This window comes from Sapajus apella, unplaced genomic scaffold, assembly GCF_009761245.1.
Source record: "Sapajus apella isolate SASKATOON/1434 unplaced genomic scaffold, GSC_monkey_1.0 scaffold17, whole genome shotgun sequence".
NCBI lineage: Eukaryota > Metazoa > Chordata > Mammalia > Primates > Cebidae > Sapajus > Sapajus apella.
This window is the reverse complement of record NW_022436957.1, coordinates 17,055,929-17,072,999: the sequence shown is the minus strand read 5'-3', so window position 1 is coordinate 17,072,999 and position 17,071 is coordinate 17,055,929. Positions and strand designations below refer to the sequence as shown.

The 17,071-nt window shown below is 37.7% G+C and overlaps 1 protein-coding gene across 8 annotated transcripts in view; it reads right to left on the bottom strand.

Annotated features, from left to right (window-relative positions):
• The window catches only part of CNKSR2 (connector enhancer of kinase suppressor of Ras 2), a 292,101-nt gene extending 276,327 nt beyond the window's left edge, over positions 1 to 15,774 (bottom strand). For all 8 annotated transcript variants that reach the window (XR_004271141.1, XR_004271142.1, XR_004271143.1 and 5 more), the window contains exon 1: positions 15,176 to 15,774. Coding sequence is in view for 4 of the 8 variants with exons in the window: in XM_032286106.1 (XP_032141997.1) it covers positions 15,176 to 15,239 (64 nt within the window). In the remaining 4 variants the exon portion in view is untranslated. The remainder of the gene's footprint in view (positions 1 to 15,175) is intronic.
• Between the last annotated feature and the right edge of the window lie 1,297 nt (positions 15,775 to 17,071).

Sequence of the window (17,071 nt, the reverse complement as noted above, 5' to 3'; positions counted from 1 at the left end):
GATTTCCCCCTTGCTGTTCTCATGATAGTGAGTGCTCACGAGGCCTGGTTGTTTAAAAGTGTATGGCATCTTCCCCTTTGCTCTCTTCCTCCTTCTGTTGCCATGTAAGATGTGCCTGCTTCCCCTTTGCCTTCTGCCATGATTGAAAGTTTTCTTTGGCTTCCCAGCCATGTTTCCTGTATAGCCCATGGAACTGTGAGCCAAATAAACCTCTTTTCATTATAAATTACCCAGTCTCAGGTAGGTCTTCATACAAGTAATGCAAGAACAGGCTAATACACTGCCCTAGGTAAATATCTGCCCAAAGTAAATGTGTGTGCATATTTATACACACATTTATATATACAGCTGATTATCAATTAGAAACAATAAGATTTATTTACTTAAAAATTATGCCTTGTTTAACATTCTGACATAAATTACCTACAGGAAACAGGAACTACAATTAGAAGGAACACTGGGAGTCAAACTTAACACATTTAGAATAGCACACTCTTCTGTCTGAGAATTTAATTGCATATTGTTTGGCATTAAGGTAAAATGAGAAGATGGAGCTAACTTTTGGTGGTCTCCATCCTATCCATGTATATTTAGTTTCTTTTTCTTAAACATATTTCTAATTAGCAAAAGGTAAAAACTGCTAATCAAAAGAGTAAATTTAGTAGAATGAAAACAAAGTATAATATTCATTCAATAAAATTATTTTTCAAATCACAACAATATGTATTCATAAAATTTTTTAAAATGTTCACATGTGGAAAAGTATAAGGTTTACAAAAAAAAAGAAGTCCGGGGTTCATGATGCTAGACCAGGGCCAATACTGTTTCCTGGGAGTATTTTGAGAATTGTGGGGAGTACTGGGTTATCACAATCATTAGGTTACTGAATGATGACTAGATCCATGGATGGAACAATCCCATATAGTGAAGAACTACTCTATACCCCAAGTGCCCTTTTATATTTGAAAGACTTTATTATTAATACTTTCAGAGAGGCAAAAAAAAAATTATTCATATATGAGATATAGCTTATCTTTTGGTATTACCGAATTTGAAAAATACTATACATTTTTTATTTGAACAACTTTTTAAAAATTTCAGAATCATTTTACATGTACAGAAAAGTTGCAAACAAATAGTATAAAGAGTTCCTATATACCCCTCACCCATATTCTCCTATTAGTAACATCTCACATTCCTATGATACATTTAGTACAACTAAGGAACCAACCATGGTGTATTACTAATAAACTAAACTCCACATTATTTTTTTGATTTCATTAGTTTTTTTCCTAAAGTACTTTTCTATTACAAGATCCTATCTAAGATGCCATAATATAACTAATCATCATGTCTCCTTAGCCTTTTCTGGTTTTTGAGTTTCTCACATTTTCCTTGTTATTGATGATCTTGACAGTTTTGAGAAGTATTGGTTGGGTATTTTGAAAAATGTCCTTAAATGTGGGCTTTTCTAACGTTTTTCTCATGGTTAGAAATGGGGTAATGGGTTTTAGGGGGAGAAAAGAAAGACTACAGAGATAAAGAACCATTCTCATCATATCAATCATATCATATCATATCATATCATGGGTACATGCTGTCGACATGACTTATCACTGATGACGTTAACTTTGATCACTTGGCCAAGGTAGCAACTGCCAGGTTCCTTCACTGTAAAGTTATATGTTTCCCTTTTTTTACACTCTACTCTGTGGAAACAAGTCACCAAATGCAACCCACAACGAAGGAGTGGGGAATTAAGTGCCACCTCCTTGTGGTGGTGGTTAGGGAGTACATATATAAATTATTTGCAATTCTCTACATGGAAGATTTGTCTCTTCTCTTCCATTTCTTTAATTATCCAGACATTTATTTTTATCAGTATGGACCCATAAATATATTTATTTTATATGCTGGGTTACAATTCAATACTATAATACTTTATTGCTCAAATTGTTCCATCTTTAGCTATTGGGAGCTCTTTCAGATTGGCTTTTGAGTCTTTTACATGCCCTCATCATTGTGGTTTTTGAACATTTCCTTACTTTATGGCACTACAGGATGTTCCAGCCTCTTCTTGCATATTTTCTACCCCAGCCCTAGAATGTACCATTTGCCAAAAAGCTGTTTCCTTCATGCACGGCTTCCAAATGGTCAATAGGAATTACTAGAATGGCATATCAAATGAGTCTGGTCCATTAACACTTCTTTTAATATTTGTTTTTACTTCACTGTCTATCAGATCACTGTTCTTCCATTTTCTTGTATACACTCTATGGAACAACTTCTAATCTTAATGCTTCTTTGAAATCCAGATATGTTCATTATAAGTAGGCAAAAATATCAATTATTTTCTTATTGTATAGTCATATTCAGTATGTACATACAGAAACCCATATTATTTTATTATATATTTTTATTTTTATTACAATAAGGACATTATAGTGAGTTCTTAAAAATTACATAAGTAGGTAGGTTATGTTATCTATGAATTTTATTTCAGGGGATATTATATAACATCTGTTACGTAAAATCTCCAAAAAGATTGACATAGGAAAAAAGAATAAGCTAGACTACAATGTGTGCACCTGATTTGGATCCTGATCAAAGAAAAAAAACTAAAAGTGTTTGACATTGTAAAACTAGAAATTTGCACAAATAGATATTAATATTAAGGAATGAATGGACTGTGGTATGATAATAGTGTTATAGTTCCTCAGCTATTATTCTGCTGTATTTCTTTTCTTTTCTTTCTTTCTTTCTTTTTTTTTTTTTTCCAGACAAGGTCTCCTCACTCCATCACCAGGCTGGAGTGCAGTGCTGCAATCACAGCCCACTGCAGCCCCGACCTCCCTGGCTCTGGTGATCCTCCCACCTCTCCCACCTGAGTTGCTGGGACTACAGGCATGCCCCACCATGCCTGGCTAATTTTTGTATTTTCTGTAGAGACAGAGTTTCATCATGTTGCCCAGGCTGATCTCAACCTCCTGGGCTCAAGTGATCTGCCCACCTCAACCTCCCAAAGTGCTAGAATTGCAGGCATGAGACATTGCACCCAGCCTGTTGCTGTATTTATTTTCTATGTGTGTGCCTTAGTTTCTAGCATGAATATGTTTAAGAATAAGTAGCTTCATTTGAAAATCTAAAACATAAGAAACCACTGCCTTTAAACATTAAATCAGATACATCTTAAAAATAATGTAGATGGAGATTCATTGTATTACCATATTTAAACCAGACTGTTTTTTAACACAAGATGTCAACAATGATTTCAAAGTGATGAAATTCTCAAAAACATACCCAAACAAAATTAATTTTAATTTATATGAATTTTAAAGGATAATGAGCAATTTAGGAGAAGAGGGTGCTTTATATAGTCAGACAGACAAGACTAAGTTAACTTTAAAATATTTGGTAGTTTACCACAGTTCACAATTTTTTTAAGGTTCTATTGTCCTGGGTATTGTAATAGCTTTTATAAAAAGTGAGAAACTTCAAACCATTCTCTCCACAAGTAAAGAACAATTTATTTTCAATTATTTTAACACTTTCAGTCTAAAGCAAAGTCACCTTAATTCTTTCTATTAAAAGAAAGCAAGGAGAAACAGAAAATATCATCTTTGCGTAACTTTGAACAAACCCTACTTTAAGTTCCTGCATATATACTAGAATATATATTTTTAAAACATATGCTAAATTATGTATATCACTTTAATATATAATGTAGATGGAACTGTACTTTTCATTACCATTTTACAATCTCTCCACTGGTCAAACATCTCTAATTCAACCTGACCACTCCATATTTTGCATTTATTTCACAATAGTTCTTTAACTAATCATGATTAAATTTCCTCTAGCATTTGAACTGCTTTTGTGATTCACTAAGCTTTTCTATCATATGACAATTTGGTCTATGGTAAATGTTTCCAAACAAAGCAATTTGAGGGATGAATTAACATTTTGTAGGTATCCAAGGGTTTCAGAGCTATAGGAATGCATCAAAAAAAATCTGCTGTTCAAAGAAATACTAGTGAAATGTAGGTAGCGAGGCTAACCACTGCTGAGTAAATCTGAACAAAATAACATTATTTCTGGTAAAATGTGATGTACTTATTAATGTCTATTATCAGGTACCACATGTTTTTATTAGCAATTCTTTGAGAACAAAACATCTCAGCACTGGGTTCGTGACAGTAGTGGTCAGAGTAGGTTTTGTTTTGTTGTTTTTTTTTTTTTTTTTTTTTTTTGCCTAGGTCCAGACTCAGCAGAGGGGAACATCAAACTCTAGGAGTCACTTCAAAATAGAAAAGACTTTGTAGTCTTGGTGACACAAAGATGTGTGGCATCTTTGTCACTAATGAAAGACCTATCCTGAGAAGCAGAAACAACTCATCGTGCAGATACATATGCACACACACATCTTACCAGAAACCCAAAGGACACAAAAACTATAGCCCACCTTACCAGATACTAGGGAAGCTAGGTCTGATGGAGAGGACATACACATCTTTGAAAGTATTTCCAGGATTCCTGTCATGTCACATCTACCTCTGCTAGAAAGGCAAGGTGGAAATATTAGGTATTTTGGAACAAATCGGAAATCAATACTTAAACACCTGTTTAATAAATATACAGATATATGGCACAAGTCATTCAACATTATTTCTAAGTAAAAAATCTCTCTAAGCCAAAGCTCCTTCATCTGTAAAATATGGATTAAGTCCAACCTTTCAGGGCTAAGATAGCCATTAAATGTAATGTAGGGAAAGCACCTAGCACAGGACACAGTATGTATTAAGCACTTAATAAATATTATCTATTATTAGTTCTGCCTCTGAATATTGCCAACAGAATATAATTTCTTCCTCTAAAAAAGTTGGCATTTATATGTGCTTACTATATACCAGGCATTGTTTTAAGTATGCCACAATAGAAAAATGTGGTAAAAGGCAGAAACACATTTTAGATTGGTAATTGTAGGTAATACCAGTATCCCCATTTTATAAAAAGGAGAAAACTTGCGAAAGTTACTTAAACTCTCCCTAAGATCACACAAGATAAGAAGTTATAAAGTCGGATATAAACCCATGTATCTCGATTCCAAAATGCTCTTATCTGTACTATATTATATATTATGTCAATTTTTAAAGGGTAAAAAATTCAGAAAATTTTGTAAAAGGTCAAATCTGAAAATAACTGTGTACATATCTGAATGGTGTCCTTTACTCACTAAATTGTAAATCCAATCCAGTAGGGGAAAGGTTGACGTCAAACCTAATATCACTGAACAGCAGTTCAATCTCTGTTGAGCTGCTTAACTTCTCTGTGCTTCACCTACAAAAAGGCGTTAATAGCTCTCCCTTATTTCACTTTTAAAGATTACTAGTAATAATACAATGTGAAGTACATGATACCTTTCCATTTTGGGTGAATGAGAAGAAGAACCAAGCTGTATTAAATAATGTTTGCAAAAATGCTCCAAAAAATAAAAACTGATGATTCTAAGTATACAGCAATTCTAACTAAAAATACAACTCCTTTCTAAATAGCATATTTTCAGCATGTAAGTGGCTCCTGGCAAAGTGTAGTACAAAAGCACTGTATTCTCCAAGGTTAAACAATTCCTTTCCAATGCTGTTTGCATTATTACATGATCAGCAAACCCTTCCTTCACATATTAAGAGTAATCTTCAATAGGAGCACATTAAAACTATCACAAATTCCAAATAAACAGAATATGAATTAACAGGTTTTTACCATAAATAAACTCAAAGCATTATATCTAGGGACACTGGAAAGAAAAATCATCTAACCCAAATAATCCACAGAACTAACTACTGTGTGTGTGTCAATTCCACATCAAACTGAAAAGCTCTGGTCTGACAGCTAGAAGGCAACAGATCAGGCTTCTGGATAAGGAAGCCTTGTTTCTTTGATTTAATGTAACATTGGTGCCAACAGAGACTGCCACAAAGCTCATCCTGGCACCAATATAAAGGGAAATGGGGAAGGAGCACCTAGCCCTGCCATACCATGCTAGCCCTGTATCACATCAAATTTGGTTTCTATGTAAGTTCCAGCAGGCCAGGAGGGAAACTAGCAACTGGACTACTACATGTCTGTTTTGAACATCATGAGCAAAATCTCTACACTTTCTCTGTTATATGTATTTAATATCCCAATGGCCTGTTTTGAAAACCAAAATATAAATGATTTTCACAAAATTAAAATATCAATTTTCCAAAAAAAATACTAAACTCCTATATACATATAAAAAACACACCAAAATTAAAACAAAAATTCACCTAGTGTTGTTAAAACTAATCATTCAGCAGTATTATTTAACGCCAGGATTTTAAAGGTTTTTACTAATAAATTACATTGTTAAGTATAACTAACTTACTAGAAAATGGATTATTTTAAGATCTTTGGTAAACAAGTTGAAAAATGTAAAATCCAGGATTTAAGCCAGGCTTCCATTGATTTGTTGTAGTTATTACTTAAGAAAACATGTTGCAAGTCTGTTTTAAAAATAGCAGCTGTATCAAGAACAAAACAAAAAGTTCAAACAAACACCAAAACAATGATATTGGGTAGCATTTTAAATGGCAGCTAATTTAATAAGGTTTCTTCTTATCTACCACTGTATCTAAACAATATCCAATCTATCTAATTTCTAAGAACATTAATGTCAAGTAAACATGTAACAGCCATGTATGTTATACTTGATATTAGTTATGTAACAATATTTTTATCATGGCAAGCTATCGTATATTGATGTCAGTACAATTTTGGTTTATTAAATAAATCTTGGTTTTTAAAATAATTTTATGTTTTGGTAAAATAGTCAACAGATGAACAAAGAAAGCTAAAAGAGTCATTACTGTACTTTAGTAAAATTTAAAATTCAATTAATTTATACAAATAGCAACGTACTTTTTTTCCTGAAATTGCAAGAGTAAGATAATGAAAACTTCCATTAGAATTAATGATTGTAATTAAAACTGAAATCAAACAATAAATACATCTGTAAAGTTCAGAAATTCTTATAGAATAGGTGTTTGTAAGTCATATCAGGGCACAATTGCAACCCACTGTTTTGCAGTACTAGCTAGAGCATTTAAGCCTGACGATGTTTTAGAAAGAATTAACAAACTGGCATGCCTAGTAAGACCTTTACAATTTCACTTATACTAATTTGTATTTTAATGATTCTAAATTGGGAAGAAGCAGGCTTTATTAGAAAAATCTAGGTAATTTGCCTACTAGTAATTATCTAGCAGCATGTAATTCACAGAAAATCCACTTGAGGCACCTGTATTTAGCAAACTATGCTTTACAATAATTCTGGACATATGTTCCTAACAAGTGGCCTTCAAAAATTAGTAATGATGTAGTTTTTAAAGCTTTCTGTTTTTCAAAATCAGAGGGAAGAATGAAAAATTACACAAAAAAATGTTGATTTAAGATGTGCCTTTAACAATCTTAATTGTATTCTTAATAAAAATGCAAATTGAACACTAAATATAATAAATAAGATAATGGTTTCATTAAGCTCAAGAGGTGTTTTTCCATTTTATCTTCCTAATTAACAAATAAAGGATATTCTCACAACAGAAGAATGCGTTTTAAATTTTTATATGAGCTTTTTGTTTTTATTTTTATAAGAAGACGAACCTAAGACATTTTATCAATTTCACTCTATCATGCATTCTAAAATACAGAGAGTTCTTTTAAAAATACCAAAATGAAGAAACAATTAGAAAATTTGAATGAAGGGAAATAAATGCTTAGGAGAAGGAGTATGTTTTAATGTTTTAATTAGTATTTGCTTATCATGTTGTCCTATTAAGTGACATTAGCAAATAATATTTATACCATATTTATATTACTTATGGCATAAATACAAAAGTGTTATTAATTTACTGAAACTATGAATATTTTAAAACAAAATGAGTTTAAACCATGATTTGTATCTTTGAATTGGCTAGAGCACTACAACTATGAGACACGGATAAATCAATCATACTTCCACTGTATTCTGGCACACAATATGCAAGTCGGCGCTGAAGTATCCATTTCAGCATTATAAGGGACTTTACGTGCATTGTCATTTAGGAAAGCAGATTTGCTGGCAGACCAGTAATCTGTGAATAAATTAATTTATTCTTTCTCTTGACAAATATTTTCTAAGTGCTTATTTTATACCAGGTGCTTTTTTACACATTAGTACAAGAAACAGATGGGGTCCCTGCCCTCATCTAGTGGGGGAGTTAGATATCAATCAAATAACATCCAGATTAATATAAAAATAAAACTGGTGAATGGGACTCGGGAGATATACATGGTACTAGGACAGCATATGACTGAGGATTTGATGTGATTTAACAAATCTGAAAAGGCTTTCCTAAGGTGGATGAGAAAAAGCCTAAGACCTGAAGGATGAGTAGGACTTAACTAGGTGAAGAGGGATGAGGGAACATACTAAGTGCAAATGCCCAGTGGTGGGCAAACAGTAAGGACGGTGAGGCAGCCTTTATACTTGGTGCTGGGCATGATGCTTACCTCACAGGCAATAACCAAACCTTCAAGGGTCTTTATAGGCCATGTTAAGGACTTTGACCTTTATCCTAAAAACAATGAAAAGTAATTAAATTGTTTTCAACTGATGAGCGTAAGACGTAAGAGAATGAGATTCATTTTTAAGGAATTCATCCTGACTGCAGGTATATGGATCAAAAAAATAAACAAAATTAAGATGCTATAATTATCATGACTTTGACTGAAAAAGGTCACTATTTTGTGCCTTGCAGTAACAGGAAAAAAAGGAAAACAGAGTACATTAATTTTACCTTTTCTAAACTCAACCACCACTTCTCCAACTTTTTCCACTGATGCATCTGTAATTGCTCAAAAGAGAGTACTCATAACCCTGGGAAGACTGGAGAATACAGCTTTAAACAGCCTGCTGCAAGCCTAAAATTCTAGTTAAGTCTCTGGTCTCATCTTTGAAATAATGCCAATTTAGCTTTCTATATCATGACTATAATATCCATGTTTGTTTTAATATAATGTTTAAAAATGCTTAGCAAAAAAAAAAAAACAACTCTTTGGCTTCTGGCTTCTTTTGATCATTTGGCTTCCACAAACACAAAAATATACCATTTTGAGGAACACAGGCCTATGCTATTCATGAAAACTGTGAATTCACCCAATGAATGTTATTCAACACAATGATTCCACACTGAAGACTATACTTGCTGTTCTTTAATCAGACACTAAATGAAAAAGCTATAAACAAAAGTTTTTGACTCCACTTTTTTCAAATTACTTGATCCTCCCTTCCCCCTCCCCCCTTTTCTAAAATTAGTACAAATGATCCATTCTTTTAGTACTCTTTATGGAAGCTAATAACTTTATTCTTCACAATAAGCCTTACCTGTGAGGTACTGCAGGGAAGACACATAGAAATCTAAAAGTCATTAAGAACAAAAAGTAAGGCCAGGTGCGGTGGCTCACGCCTGTAATCCCAACACTTTAGGAGGCCGAGGTGGGTGAATCACTTGAGGTCAGAAGTTCAAGACCAGCCTGGCTAAGATGGTGAAACCCCATCTCTACTAAAAAATACAAATATTAGTCAGGGGTGGTGGTGGGTGCCCTGTAATCCCAGCTACTCGGGAGGCTGAAGCACGAGAATCACTTGAACCCAGGAGGCAGAGGTTGCAGTGAGCCAAGATCTCGCCACTGCACTCCTGTCTAGGTGACAGAGTTAGAATGTTTAAAAAGGAAAAGAAAAAGAACAAATTGAGCCCTAATCTAGGGTTGCTCTGTTCGAAATAAAAATAATTTATCATTGCTTTAAGAACAGTATTAATATTTAAAAGTCTATTTCCATTCTTCATATAAGAACTTGGATCAGTAAAATTCTAAATATCTAACAACATAATGTTAATGATTTAATCAATCTTCAAAATAATTCATTTTAACATTATTTTGAAATTATTCCTGAGAAACAGATTTGAAACAGCTGTACCAATTCAATACACATTCTTTGTGGGCTTATTTTTGGCAGCTAAAGTTTTATAATGTGGCATTTATTTAAACTCAGGACATGATGAGAGTTTTATTGTCTTTGTGAAATGCAGATTTGTTCTTGTACTTCTGTGCCACCTACTCATGATCCTCCCTCACTTTCCCTGTACTGCCCACCTCTCTTCTTCATCCAGACAAACCTAGATACAACCCTCCTCTAGTTAATAATCCCATCTCAACTCTAGAGTTTCTTACTGTGCTGCTACATTTAGTATACATACCTCTTAGATTATGTCTTAATTAAATAAGTAGCTTAAGTAGTTGCTAGAACCCCACCCTCCCCACAGACCCCTTCCTGATTCAATAAAATTATCATCTTCTCTTTCCAATAGTGCTTATATACATAATGCAGGCTTTAAAAAATTACCACGTGTGCTAGTTGGTACCTGTCTTTGTGTTGGCCTAAGTTTGTCAATGTAATTACCATCCCTTACAGAGGCTAATTTCCCCAAAGCAGAGAATAATTAATTTAAAACAATCCATTAAAGCACCTTCCATGCAGAAGCACTGAGAAAATAATATCTATGGAGCAAATGTATCCACATAAATATACACCTTATTCCTAATCTGCATTAAATCCTGAGTGTCACCTTAAGGAGCAAATGTTAATGACACTATAAGAAAAATGGCATTTCTTGGGAACTAAATTCCCCACATGGGAAAGATAAATTTCTTCTTTACATAAAATGACAAGAATCCCTGTTCCCCAAAAAAAGTCAAATCCAAAGTAAACGTGTTGGTGCCAATTTAGCTGCTTTTCAATTGAAAAAAACACCCTAGTTTTACAAAAGGAATTGATACAACCAATTTGATCACTTAAGTTTATTTGTAGTTTCTGCCAGAAAATTATTTCCAATCTCCCTCTCAAGACAGCTTAACTCAAAATTTTGACATTTTCCTTTATTTAATAAAGACAAATTTCAACCTCAGCTCTGGGTCCTATGAAAGGAAAAAAGAATTACTAAAGAACATTGTACCTGTCAAAACATCTTTGCCTTATCAGATATATTCTCCTTTACAGCATTTAACTGTTATACTGACTAGACTTTATATAATCACTACATTTTCCTCTATTATGGGGTTGTATACAAAACACTGGCTTTGGTTTTTATACCTAAAAGAATGTATTTTATTTTCTGTCCTCAAGATGGCTGAGTCATCAGGACAGAAATGAGAAGTCAGAGGATGCCTCTTGAAGAAATGATTTATAGTAAACAGGAAAGAATACAGCAGTTAATTGTGGAATGGGTTGAGAAAAGACTATCTTAAAAATTTAGATTATTTTAGCAATCATAATAATACAAAATTGGCTGAAGCTAAATCACAGAGATGGTAAGAGAAGACCAGCAAAATGGGGCCTATTGGTTAACTCTGAAAAATCATAATCATTTTATTTGGCCCAGAGAGATTAAAGATCACTGGAAGAATGTAATGTAGGGAGCTGAGTACTGGAAAAATAACTATCTTAGTCATGTGGATATTTTAAATGAGTTTCAGAGTTGGAAAAGATGTAAGAAAAAAACTGGAATGACTGGGTGTGACATGGAATAGGAAAATTAATAATAAAGTTAATAGCAGGGGCCCTAAAGCATTCAGAGGTTTTTGTTATATTTTAGTGGGCAAAAAAGTAGAGGTCTGGGGTCTCAAACAACTGTAGATTATGAAATATTTCCAGGCCCTGCAAGTGAACAGATAGGAGCTGAGAAAAAATTTATTTTAGAGTAACAGACTGAGCAAAAAATTACAACAATTATTGGCCTACTTTCCTGCCTATGGTTTTTTCTAATAACTCATTTGCCTTTATTTACCTTGAAGAGAGTTTATGCTTTAAAATACAAAAACTATAAGAGGATTGGATACAATTTCCAATTGAAGGTTAGTTTCAAATGCTAAATTATGAGTATTTGATTTTCTCCAAAAATATTTTTTTATAAAATTAATTCTAAAAATTAATTTGAAGATCTATAAGGTATCTCCAAATAGCCAGAAGCACTGTCAGGATAATTTGGGATATAGCTACTTATTTTACTGACTCATAAGGGGTTCATGTATTTACTGGAAATAACATTGACACTGTGTCATATCCAATTTTTATTGTCAATAGAAAATTTGGTGAGTATTTGATTTTACAAATAATGAAGTTGGTAAGCAAAAGAATGTAAAGATTTTCTTATATCTTTACAAATAATAATATATAAATTTTATGTTTCCATCTCCCTTAAATATTGTAATAAAAATTAATCAAAATGAATCCATTTATACATTGCATCAAAATTGCAATGTATAAATTGTCTCTCATAAATAATTTTGAATATATGCCACTAAAGCTTAATAATCTTGTCAGCTTTTTCTCCCCTTCATTTCCCTGTCTGGGACTGAATTTCTATACCACTTCTATAAATTGTCTAGAATCATAAATATATGGCCATTCCTATTCTTATACACTTAGTGATTCTTCTTCTGTTTAGTGAAGAGACAAATACCCTAGAATGTACCTTACTAAGCAGAGTTATATGGCGACCACCTGAAAGCATTTGCTTTATGCTTTCAATGTTAAGGATGATGAAACTCTCTCATTAAGAGCATCCTCTGAACAACTCTCACAGTGTTGCAGTTGTTCAAGAGTCTTATTCATTCTTTGGTACTGCCTTTACAACACTAAATGAGGTTTAGCCATCTCAAAGCTACAGCCTAAATTGGCAGCTGGCTTCTAAACATTACTGCATTACTGCAGGATGAAAAATATTTTTAAAATGTCCTTTGTTAAACTTTATTTGGGGAAAAGGGTAAAGAGAAAAATTAAGGTAACAGTGTAAGTTACAAGTTGAGGAAATGTTCGGTTTATCCAACTTTTTTAAAAATCTCATATGTGTACACAGATACACAAACTCTCTCTTGGCACCAACTGATCTTTTCAAATAGCTCTAAAATGCGACACCAACAGGTATGAAAACAAGGTATTTGACTTACATATAAAAAATGTTTCAAATTACAGCTAATAATGTAACTTCAAAGAAGCTGCATTTTAGGCTAGAAAGATTTTTAAAGGACTGGTATACTGAACAACTAATAATGTGTGTCAGAATATGTGCATCATATATTGTACTTGCTTCAGTGGACCTAAACTATGGAGAGAGGGGAAACTGCAAGAATGTAACTGGGAAGGTGGGAGGTGGAGATTGAATATGCAGCACTCACTACAGGCATCATGGGAATTTTTGAAAGGTAGTCTATGAAGGTAATCAGACTGCCATAGAGCCAAGATAGCTTGTCTTTTAATATTTCAGCAACAGACTCAAACTAAAGTAACCTTTTAGAGAAATTCAAAGAAAGCGTTTTTAATTAAGTATTGTTGCTTCCTGCATATGCTCTGGTTCTTTCTTTCCTGACTGAGAAACAGAGAAGGTGGAGAGTGAGGAGAATTGGTGGGAATCTAAGACACTGGAATTTCAATAGCAGATATATATATATATATAAAGAGAAAAAGCAGCAGAAAAGATGAGCTACTGCAGGACTTCGTCTTAGTCATCTTTATATCCCCTAAGGCACCTTAGCCCAATGCACTACACATGGGGGGGGCAGTCGATAAATAATGAATTAGGTTTAATTCAATTCACTCACATTTGTACTGTGCTTTGCAGTTACAAAGCAGTTTCCACATATTAGAAAAGAAAAGTAAATGAGGAATAAAGGGGCAAGTACGGGAATAAAAGGAAAGCAAAATAAAGAAAAATCCACAAGAATAAGCAAGCGGCGGAAAAGGCTGGGGAAAAGAATGGGCAATAAAATTCAGTTTCTGTCACTCTCAATCCCTCCCAATCACCTCACCTTTTGTTCTAAATTATATGGAGCTTAAAAAGTCTGACTATTAAGCAAGCCCAAGAAGGGGCTCTTTCATCGTAGGAACGGGCATTTTCGGAGATAAGCCTTAGGTCCCTAACTGATCTACCCAGAGTTTGCTCAGGTACGACCTCGAGCAAAGCGCTAACATTTCCCAAGTGTGGCCACGGATCGTTTATTCCATTCCCTCCCATCAATCCCCTTTTCAATTCCCCAAATCTTAGGGAAGAGTTGAGGCTGGGGATCCAAGTGGTTGGTGGGTGAGGGAGTCCTCTACAAGCCCCTAACTCAGACAACAGAGGGAGGTAGTGAGGCAGGAAAGCCCAGGGATTAAAGAAAAAGCTCACGTTTGCGATTAGGAGGGCGAGTGTCTATCAACTGTGGTTATTATAAATCACCAGGGGTAAAAAGGGGGGAATCTTCAAGATGGAAGAAATGTAAAGGTACTTGAATGCGCATCACCTCACACCTAGCTTTAAGCCCTTAATAAAAAGCCGTGAAGTCCAAAAGCACGGTCCAAAACCTCAACTGGCTTGAAAGGGAGAAAGCAGGGAAGGCAAAGGATGCGAGGGGATGCATTGGTGGGAGCCCACAGACACCAGCGAGGATGCTGTACCAGGGGAAGCATGTTTTCCTACCCCCAAAGTAGCACGTACCCCCGCTCTGAGCATCCTCAGCCAAACCTGGGTGTGGGGGGGTGCCAGGATCCAAATGGGGGCGGCCGCGTCCTGACCCCATTATGCGGGCTAAAAGTTGCTTGGGAGAGTTGGCGCTGGGGAAGGCACCTGACAAGGGCGGCCGCCCAAGGGGGCGTCAGCTTTCCCAGGAACAAAGGGTCCAGGGAAGGGCGATCATGGGAGCAGGTCCTGGGGTAGTCCACCCTGAGCTGGGAGATAAGGGTCGCCACGTCCTCGTGGCCCGGGGACACTCAGGGGAGCGGGGAGTACGCAAGATGCGCCGGCATTCCGCCTCCCGGCTTCCTGCTTCCAACCGGGTGGTGCCCGCTATCCTCTAGCTCTCCGGTGGCTCCGCGCCCCTCTAGGTGGAGACAAAAGGAGACTGGGACCTCAGGCCCCTGCCAGTCCCGGAGGACCCCCGCTAGTTCCCCGCCCCGACGCGTACGACGGTCAGCCACTGGTAGCCGCGGTGGCGGACTCTGGCGCGGCGGGCGTCCTCTCCTAACCTCGCACTGGTGCCCCGCGCCCCAGTGCCGCCTCACCCTCCCTGCAGCAGGCATTACCTTTCATCCAGTCCACTACTTGACTCGGAGACCATTTGCTCACCGGTTCCATTATCAGAGCCATGGGTACGGGGTCGGTCGGTTCCGCGGGGAGCGCGGACCTCAGACACAAAACGAACTCAGCAGCCCGAGCCGCCCTCAGGTGGGGTCCCTTGCTGGCCGCAGCCTCCCTGCGCGGGCGGCGCGGAGAAAGCTGCTTTTGTGTGTCGAGTCTCGCGGCTGTAATGCCTCTTAGCCAACAGCTGGCAGGAGCGGCGACGGGGAGGGAAACGTGAAAGAGTCGTGGCTCCGCGCCGGGTCGGCTCAATTCCCGCTAAGGCGGCGGCGGCTGCTGCTGCTGCTGCCTCCTCCACTCCGCCTGAGTCTCGGTCCCTACCGAGCTTCAGTTCATGGCTTGAGCTGCTGAAGGGTCGCGTCGCCGAGGGAAGGAGCCTCTGCCGCACGCCCTCAGCCAACTTGCCCGCTCGCCTCACGGGCGAGAGTGAAGCCCCCAGCACGACTAGCTGCACGGCGGAAATGACGAGGGGCCTCCTGCCACCCAAAATATCTCTCCGCAGCCCTCGGGTGCCGGGCGCGCGCGCCACTAGCCCCCCGCCCGCTCGCTGCCGCGCGGTCCCGCCCCCAGGGCCGACGGCAGGCGCGCGAAGCGTCTGCGCGTGCGCGTGCCGGCACGAGGCCGAAGCCCAGGGTCTGTCTGGCAGGCAGACAGGTGCCAGCAGCTCGCAGCCTGGCGTTCCCGCTCTGGGGGCCGTCCGGGAACAGAGGCGCGCGAGGTGCGCGTGCGCGTGCGCTGCGGAGGCGGTGGCTGCGTGAGGCAGAGCCAGAGCCCTGGGTCGGTCAGTCAGTCAATCAGGTGCGGGCCGTTTGAGCACGGCTTTGTGAGGCCTCTGAGGGAACCCGGCGCGGTGGCGGCCATGGCTGGACGGGCCGCCCACCAGTTGAACTTCGACAGCTGAGGCGGCTGAGGAGGTATCTGCGGCCCCACCACCGAGGGGAGGGGGACACCACTGAGCGCGGGGGTTACAGCTAGAGCCTGGGCTTTCCTGGCTCTCGTTTTGGCCTCGCCCTCCCCACTGCTGAGTGGGCTCCGGAGGTGATTCCCGAGACCCGCGTGCGCCTGCAGAGACAGAGGAGTGGATCCCCGTGGACGAGAACGGGGTTCCGCCATCCAGAAACGCTGCTAGTGCTGTCTCCCCGGGGTGATGAGCGGGTCCTGGGAAGTCAGGCGTTGAGGCTGTCACCTGCCAGCTGCTGGTTGTGGTGATCCTGAGACAGATTCTGCCCCAAGTATCATTTTAAGAGGCTCTGTTTCAGGTTTTCGGCCAACTCCTCTAAAGTACCTGTTTTAGAGGATGTCATTTTGTCTTTGATATTCTTATAAATCAGAACCGAAGGGCAACACTGGGATTTAAAATGAGTGACAAATTGTAAACATCTTTCAAAACTCATTTTCTTCAAAAACCATACACAGGCTACTATGCAACCGTTAGTAAAATACAGTTTGCCTAAATGAGGCTTCACTTTAAAAGACAAATATTCCTAGAGTGTAGATGCAAACTCCCTACCACCATTATAGGCGTTTTCTCTGTATCATTGTTAAATAGGTCCATTAAGTAAAAGAGAAACTTTTAAAATAAGCATTCCAGTAATGTCAATAGATTTTGCAAGTTCTTGTGGTAATACATTTTCTCTTGTTCAATTTTATAAGATGCAGAAATGTCATGTTCTTCAACTGGCATGAGTTGACAACACCCCTCCCCACATACACAAACAGCTAAAACCACAGTAGTTAAAATATTGTGCCGCCTTTAACTGCTGTTTTAAATGCTAGTGATAGAGAACAAGTAAAATTTAAGATGGCCTGTATTTAGGCTTCTTTATTTTTCTAACTATTCA